The sequence below is a fragment of the Colobus angolensis genome, unplaced genomic scaffold (genome assembly GCF_000951035.1).
Source record: "Colobus angolensis palliatus isolate OR3802 unplaced genomic scaffold, Cang.pa_1.0 Scaffold91, whole genome shotgun sequence".
Taxonomy (NCBI): Eukaryota; Metazoa; Chordata; class Mammalia; order Primates; family Cercopithecidae; genus Colobus; species Colobus angolensis.
Genome location: NW_012123043.1, coordinates 4,687,410 through 4,696,060, shown reverse-complemented (window position 1 = coordinate 4,696,060; position 8,651 = coordinate 4,687,410). Strand labels below are relative to the sequence as shown.

Below are 8,651 nucleotides of genomic sequence, written 5' to 3'. Positions count from 1 at the left end.
TGTTGGGCAGGCTGGTCTCAAACTCCTGGGCTCAAGCGATCCTCTTGCCTCAGCCTCCCAAAGTGTTGGGATTACAGGCGTGAGCCACTGTGACCAGTCCATTTTTTTTTCTTAGTGATGGAAATGATAATAGGAATGCTGCTGCAGGGAGAGAATTCAGCTGCTTCACGGAGAACTGGAATGCTATTCCTTTTTCATTTTCCTGTACCAGCTGTGCCATTTTGCCATATATTTTTTCATCTGCATGGGTGGGACACCCACCTCCTTCACCCTGGCTGTTTGCTGAGGACAGAGAAACACTTGTCATTCTCTGGGCTTCCCCCAGTGACCTTTCCTGAACAAACACAGTGGGGACCCCTGGTGGAAGAAATGTAATAGTCACTCAATCCGTAACAATTTTTGCTCGAAAGCTTTATTAAAATAAGGATTAAACCTGAAAAAAGAACAAGCAGAATGCCAGCCCTTTGCATAAAATCAGCAAGAAAAAAAGAGAGCGAGAAAAAAGAAAAGAAGAGAATCAGTCCTCTCCACTTCTTCCCAGAGACTTAGGCGGAGAAGCAGAGAAGGCCCGCTGCCCTGCAGTGCCCGCAGCCTGTAGCAGGGAGAGCTGTGGGCAGGTTCTCTGTCTCAAGGCTCAGTGGACTAGAGAAGTAAGTTCCTACCAGAGCACAGGCCCAAGAGTCACAGATACCTAAGCCCAGAGAACCGATTATCCTGAGGGAATATAAACTCCAGGAAGTCGATCAGAGAACAGGAATTTGGGAACAAACAATTATTCTGAAAGCCTGCAGAGCCTGAAGAGGCAGGGGCCATGCACACGAGCCTCTAACTGTCCTTGGGTGCCACGATCTGCTGGACATAGTTGACAACATTGCTGTGAAGCTGGGAGGCGGTGGACGCAAAGGTCTCCTTGGCGAGGGTCTGGGCCACCTCACTGCCACCCATCATTGCGTGGTACAGCGGAAGTGTATACTTCTGCTTCCCCTGCAAGAAACACACATACACATGCCTAAGAAGCTTGCCCGGTGGGTCTGTCCAGCCCTCCTGTACCAGCCTAATAGCAGCCATGGCTAGGTGCTAAAAGGGATGTGGGTACCACAGCTGGAATGAGGAGTTTCTCATCAGAAGTGCTCTAATTCTGGCATCTTCTTGGGGGGCCAAAGATCCATGGAGATGGATCTCAATATGCATCCCAATCCATGCTAACATGTCTACACTCAACAAAACAAATGAGTTGGGCTGACACAGTGGGACTCCAGACTTTTGGAAAGGGGTAGGTGGTGAGCCACCAAGTGAATAGCAGATATCAAGGGCTGCAGCACATAAAGCTCCCAGCCGCATACGGTCCAACTGCAGTCAAACAAAGGAAAACCCACAGGTCAAATTTACACAAATAAAAGCCAGCGACATCGCAAGTTCCTAAAATCCAGAGCCTTGAGGAAGCCGTCAGAGGGCTCAGAATATCCCCAAACAGGCACGCAGCCCTGACTTTATGCAGAGCACTGCTTCATCTCCAGTCCAGCCCCTCCCTGCTCCGGAATCTGATGACATTCAGTTCATCCTGAGAGCCTGGGGCCCTTCCCCAACAGGGCAACTTCCACATGGTGGCAGAGGGTCTGGCTGCTGTCTCAACCATGCCCAAGTCACAGGGCAGCAGGGACCTATCCTCCAAGCCTTTGCTCTTCTTGCTCGACCTCTGGCCCCTTTCCCTCTTGCGTTTCCCGCATGATGCGATCACCCTCTTTCCCACCTCTGGGTTGGCTCTGGCCAGCTTTTTCCCTGGGGTCTCACCAGCTGAACTGCAGAAAGCTCCACAGGCCTGCAGGCTTCCTCTTGTCCCTAGGGCAATGCCTTCAAAGCCACACTAGTAAAGAGGCTGAGTGGTAGGGTCCTCAGGCCATTTGCCCCTCCCCCTGTGCCTCAGATGAGTCCTCAATGAGCCCGGTCCACAGGATTACTTCACGTATGGCCGAGTGGGTCCCGGTGTGCTTTCGGGAAGAGCGAGGCAGAGGTCACCCACCTGGTTATGCAGGAACTCCTTCACTTTCCAGAAATCTTCCTGGTGGTCGTTCTTAAGGACGATTTGGCCCCATCGTAGCCGGAGCTCTGCATTCCGGGCATTTGAGATACTTGGGTATGTCTCTCCAAGTTTTTTCACATTCCCTGGAGAAGAGAAAGAAATGATTTGTGGCTGGGCATGGTGGGTCACGCCTGTAACCCTAGAACTTTGGGAGGCTGAAGTGGGCAGATCACTTGAGGTCAGGAGTGTGAGACCAGGCTGGTCAACATGGCGAAACCCTGTCTCTACTAAAAATACCAAAAACAACTGGACGTTGTGGTGGTGCACGCCTGTGTGGTGGTGCACGCCTGTAATCCCAGCTACTTGGAGGCCGAGGCGCTAGAATCAAGAATCGCTCGAACTCAGAAGGCGGAGGTTGCCGTGAGCCAATAGCACCACTGTACTCCAGCCTGGTCAACAGAGCAAGATTAAAGCAGACATATTCCCCCAATATTCTGTCCCATTTGTATTCCTGCCACTCACCTGCTAAAACTCATTTTGGCTCTAACTTTTTTTTAACCTCTTGGTGAACATTATTTTGACTGAGCAGCCACAAAGCATTAGTGGTTGAGAGCTTTGGATGACTGGGTTCTGTGTGACCTGTTTGTACCTCAAGTTCATTCTCTGTCACTTGGGTATTTAAATCACACCACCTACTTCCCAGAGGAGCTGTGTGAATTAAATGACTTAATAGACACAAAGGCTTTACAAGAGTTACCTGCAGAAGCTTCGGACTTGAGCAATGCCAGGCTTTGTGACTTTGTCCTTATGGTGCTTGTAGGCAGAACCCACAACCTCCCGATGGCACATTCCTTGTGGAGGGCCAGCCTCCCTATTGTACGTGGCAGTCCCCTAGAGGCAGGCATCACTACCTTTTGTGAGTCTCTCTCTAGCCCCTGACATAAAGCTCTGCACACAAGGAGCCCTGGTTCACCATTTTTTCTTACCAGGAGGAAGAGGGGATTTCTGGAGGATCTTATCCAGGAAGTAGACCAGCTGGTAGGTCTTCCAGGGAGAGATGGCCACGGCTTCAATGGCCTTCATGTCCAGCTCCTCGGCTGCCCACAGCTGGGCTAGCTCTTCAGCAGGCTTCATGAGTGAGTCCCCGGGGGAGAGATCAGGGAGGTAAGGGGGCCAGCCAGGGGTATTCAGCCATCGATCAAACTCAAAACCTGTTTGGGAGAAGGAGAGAAGATACTATCAGAATTCTCTGGCCAGGTTACGGTCAATTGGTTCAAGCAACTCCCAGAGACCTCAAGTTTCTCCTTTCTCCATCCCAAACTCTTTCCCCAGCATTGAACATTACTTTCCCATGTAACCACTTGCTCCAGCAGAGTCCTAGTTATAATGATATCTAGAGACTGTGCCGTTTCAACCGTGAAAGTGCTTTTCACTCCAAATTAGCACCGTGTTGTCAGAGCCAAGTTGGTGGATGCTCTATTCACGTGTACATTCTCCTACCGATCACCAGAACCACACTGTACTTAAGCACCGGGGCTCTAGGACCAGGCTGCCTGGGTTCCTACCCCTGCTCTGCCATTAACTAGCTGGGAGGCCACAGGCACTTCACCTTTGCACCTCAGTTTTATCTATAAAGTGGGGGTGATAGGCCCTGCCTCAGTGACGGTTATGAGGATTACATGAGCAAATAAACATTAAAAGCTTAGCGTACCACCTGATGCATAGTAAGTACTCTGGAATTATTAACTACCATTAGCTCCGGAGTCCCATGACATTAAAATGCAAGCCTCCAACCAAACAACAGGTGCTGCTAAAGGCCTCACCAATCCTACTGTCAGAGGACGCAGACTTCATCAAACCAACACAGAGTGACTCAGGGGGGTTCAGGCCACAGCAAAAAGTGGGGGTATATCTAATGGACTGCGTCATCCATGACAGGACATTTTTCCTTTTTTCTTTGGAAGCAGTACCTCCCAGGCAGAAATTGGGGGCTGTAATCCCAGCATTTTGGGAGGCCGAGGCAGGCAGATCACCTGAGGTCAGGAGTTTGAGACCAGTCTGACCAACATGGAGAAACTGTCTCTACTAAAAATACAAAATTAGCCTGGCGTGGTGGTGCATGCCTGTAATCCCAGCTACTGGGGATGCTGAGGCAGGAGAATCGCTTGAACTCGGGAGGCAGAGGTTGCAGTGAGCCGAGATCATGCCATTGGACTCCAGCCTGGGCAACAAGAGCGAAACTCCATCTCAAAAAAAAAAAAAAAAAGAAAGAAAGAAATTAGGACAGCTACTGGGATTGCCTTCACTCAGAAGGCCATAGGAGGGGGCACTGCCTCCGCTCCTGCCCTGTGAGTTTTAGCTCGGAGCAGCGGCGCAGCAGCAGCACCAGCAGCAGTGGCAGCTCTCTGGGCAAGTTAAGGGTCTGACTATGTGTGTCCAGGTGTGAGGATAACAAGAGGAGTGAAGAGGAGAGAGTAAGGAAACAGACTGGGAGAAAATGAGGCAGAGAGGAGTCAAAAGAAATCATTTGTCTGGAATAAATCCCAGGATTCTGGGTTTGCTCCTCAAAATGCCCCTACCTAGCTGCCTCTGAGCCAGTGTTTTCCCACCCACCACCACCTTTCCGAGTGTAAATGAGATATCATTCTCTACTATTTTTTAGAAGCCTGTGGGCCAGTTCCTCTGCTTACCTGGAATGATATCCACTCTCTTCTTCTTAAGCTCAGGGAAATATTCCAAGTAGAAGTCCAGAAAGTCATCGGCTAAGATGCTTTGGAATTTGAATTCATGCACATAGGCCTGTGAGGAGGGAAGGCTCTTCAGACCCTCTCTGGCCCCGTGGGGAGTGGAGTCCTTCTGTGTCCTGGGTCCTCCTCCAACCCCTTACCTCTTTCGCCCCCTGCCTCTACCCTTGCTCAGGCCCAGTGGCTTTATCCGCTCCTCTTCCTTCTCCCCTCATGTGACTATACCTTGAGAAAATTGTCAAACTGATCCTGATCACCCACCAGGTGGGCCAGGTATGAGACAAAGCAGAAACCTTTCTCGTAGGGGGTCTCGTTATAGGTGTCGTCCGGGTCAACACCTGGCAGAGGAGAAAGCAGACAAGATTTAAGCTTTTGTAGCCTGTCACCCGTAACGTTCTTCTCTAGCTCTAGAGTCAAAGACTAGCAATGGAAGAGATCAGAATTCAGCTTCCCCAGGGAAAGCAAGGCCAAGATCTCTCTCTCAAGGCCAAGATCTCTCTCCAGATCTTGGCCTCTCTCAAGGTGCTTCCAAGGAGATCTCAGAGGGTCATTTACTGTGGATCTAATATGAAGACAAAGAAACCAGCCTTCCAGAGGAGCAGACACATTTCCTTCGTCCCAGGATATACTTTGTGTGGGTAGGTTCCATCAACTCTTCCCACTGAGCACCAGGCTGTGTCTTTTCCATCCCTATTGGTCACCACCTAAATACTCAACCTCCCCTCCCAGATCAGTGTTTTTTTTCTTTTTCTTTTTTTGAGACAGAGTCTTGCTCTATCACCCAGGCTGGAGTACAGTGGCACAATCTCGGCTCACCACAACCTTTGTCTCCCGGGGTTGAGCGATTCTCCCGCCCCAGCCTCCCCAGTAGCTGGGATTACAGGCATGCACCACCACGCCCAGCTAATTTTTGTATTTTCAGTAGAGACAGGGTTTCTCCATATTGGCTAGGCTGGTCTTGAACTCTTGACCTTATGATCCACCCGCCTCGACCTGGGATTACAGGCATGAGCCACCATCCCAGACAACGTGCTGTTTTCACAGCTGTTCCAGGCTAAAACTAATTACCAGTCTCCAATAAATTCATCTGCACACTTAACAGCATCAAGGAACATGAGCTTCGACTGCATAAAAAGGTTTCAGATTAGTCACACATGGAATGAAGGAAAATGTTAGGAAGTAAAAAGCTCTGAATTTAGAGAGAGGACCCGGATCTCAGTTGCAGTCATGCACTGATTAGGTATATGACCTGGACAAGACCCTTAACTTGTCTGGCACTCAATCCCATCCTCTGTAAAATAAGGCTAATGCTTTTACTCTACAGAATCCACAGATCTGCCCTGATGATCATGAAGGAATGGGAAAGAGCCTGGTAAAATAATACAGACTTGTACAAATGCAAAGCAATGATAAAGTCATCACGAACCGTACAGACTGGACAGAACTCCTATCTGGCTGCAGTGCCTTGGGTTCAGTTAGCCTAGTGGCCAGAGAATTGGCCAGAAAGAGCTCTGGAGTGCCCCTCCCTCCGAATACAGTATTCTAAGTGTGCACTGATCAACATGAAGTTCGCATTAACTTGGGGCTCCAAGCTCAATTGAGGGGAGTGGGTGTCAGATAGAGGAGCCTCCTGGACCTGGTTCAATCTTCACGCGGAGCTTGTTGAGTGGGTTTTCCTCTCCAGTGATGTCCATGTGCTGACGCAGCAGAGCTCGCCCCGTTGCAGCCTCCAAGCAGGTGTATGCAGCGCCTGGTGCAGAATCAAACATAAGCCCCCAGGAAAAAGTCTGTCACCACATCCAATTGTATTTTCCTGACAGAGACACTGTGCTGCCTCTTTGTGGCTTCAAGAAGAACAGCAACAGACACCTGAAGCTTAATAACATTACCCTCCTGGGGACCCAGGGCAAATAGGGACAGTTACAAAGAGCCTGATTCAGTCCCTAGCTCCCTGTTGCTGTGGGCTACAAAGGACTTGGTTAACTCAGGCTGTTAGTCTCTCTCTTAGATGAGGACTGGGAGAATCGCACCTTTCTGACAGTTACCTTTCCTTATCAAAGTACTATATTTTTATCTTATTTTATTTATTATTTTAATTTTTTGAGACAGAGCCTTGCTCTGTCGCCCATGCTGGAGTGCAATGGCGCAATCTCGGCTCACTGCAACCTCCGCCTCCTCCCGGGTTCAAGCCATTCTCCTGCATCGGCCTCCCGAGTAGCTGGGATTACAGGTGTGCACCATCACGCCCAGCTAATGTTTGTATTTTTAGTAGAGAGGGGGCTTCGCCACGTTGGCCAGGCTGGTCTCAAACTCCTGACCTCAGGTGATCTGCCTGCCTTGGCCTCCCAAAGTGCTGGGATTATAAGCGTGAGCCACCATGCCCGGCCCCTGGCCTTATTTTTAGAAAATGATTTGATCTTTTTTTTTGAGACAGAGTCTTGCTCTGTTGCCCAGGTTGGAGTGCAGTGGCACAATCTCAGCTCACTGCAACCTCCGCCTCCTGGATTCAAGCAATTCTCCTACCTCAGTTTCCCAAGTAGCTGGGACTACAGGCGCACACCACGATACCTGGCTACTTTTTGTATTTTTAGTAGAGACGCAGTTTCACCATATTGGTCAGGCTGGTCTCAAACTCCTGACCTCAGGTGATCCACCCACCTCAGGCGTGAGCCACCGTGCTTGGCAATGATTTGATCTTCTGTGAAAACTTAGAATTATTTTCATCTGACTGTTTCTGTCAGACAAAAGAAATTATCAACCCCAAAATTTTAAGGATCTCTAAGTCTCCTTCTGCATTAAAAACAATGACTGAGGGAATAGTGAAGGTAGTGGAGGGGAGGGGGACAGAGTTTTGGAACCAGCCAGCTCTGCCCTTTCCTAGATGTTTTGACTCTGAGTAAGTGACTCAGCCTCTCTCAATCTCAGTTTTTTCAACTGTACAAGGGGATAAAAATATCTGCTTGCAGGATTCCTAATGGCTGATTAAGATATTCACAAATAGGCTCTTGCTATATATATTCTGAATGAAAGTATAGATTTGTACAAACTTTCTGGAAGATAATGGACAATATATACTAAAAAAGACTCTGTAAATTAAAATGTTCAGGGCCGGGCACAGTGGCTCACACCTGTTGTCTCAGCACTTTGGGAGGCTTAGGCAGGCAGGTCACTTGAGGCCAGGAGTTCAAGACCAGTCTGGCCGATATGCCGAAATCCCATCTCTACTAAAAACATAAAAATTATCCAGGCATGGTGGTGCATGCCTGTAATCCCAGCTACAGGGGGTGGGATGTGGGGGAGCTGAGGCAGGAGAATTGCTTGAACCACGGAGGCGGAGGTTGCAATGAGCCGAGATTGCAACACTGCACTCCAGCCTGGGCAAAAGAACAAGACTTTGTCTCAAAAAAAAAAAAAGTTTACCCAGAAATTGTGTTTCTAAGAATTTATCCTTATTGAAATCATCTGATATGAATAGACATTTATAGGTAAGGAAGTTTGTCAACATATTTCAACAGAAAATTAGAAACAACCAGTAAATTAAAAAACATCCATATAAGCAGCTATAGAAGAAAATCTAATGAGCCGGGCGCAGTGGCTCATGCCCGTAATCCCAGCAATTTGGGAGGCCGAGGTAGGTGGATCACCTGAGGTCGGGAGTTCAAGACCAGCCTGACCTAAACGGAGAAACCCCATCTCTACTAAAAATACAAAATTAGCCAGGTGTGGTGGCACGTGCCTGTAATCCCAGCTACTCGGGAGGCTGAGGCAGGAGAATTGCTGAACCCAGGAGGCGGAGGTTGCAGTGAGCCGAGATCGTGCCATTGTACTCCAGCCTGGGCAACAAGAGCGAAACTGTGTCTCAAGAAAAAAAAAAAACAAAAAACACT

The 8,651-nt window shown here is 48.9% G+C and overlaps 1 protein-coding gene across 1 annotated transcript in view; it reads right to left on the bottom strand.

Moving 5' to 3' along the window:
- Nucleotides 1-394: 394 nt before the first annotated feature.
- The window catches only part of RNPEP (arginyl aminopeptidase (aminopeptidase B)), a 28,530-nt gene continuing 20,273 nt past the window's right edge, over nucleotides 395-8,651 (bottom strand). Inside the window, 8 exon segments of the mRNA XM_011931842.1 lie at nucleotides 395-984; nucleotides 2,021-2,163; nucleotides 3,007-3,231; nucleotides 4,711-4,819; nucleotides 4,990-5,102; nucleotides 6,401-6,600; nucleotides 7,610-7,629; nucleotides 7,700-7,735. Of these exon segments, the coding sequence (XP_011787232.1) occupies nucleotides 826-984; nucleotides 2,021-2,163; nucleotides 3,007-3,231; nucleotides 4,711-4,819; nucleotides 4,990-5,102; nucleotides 6,401-6,600; nucleotides 7,610-7,629; nucleotides 7,700-7,735 (1,005 nt within the window). The 3' untranslated portion in view covers nucleotides 395-825.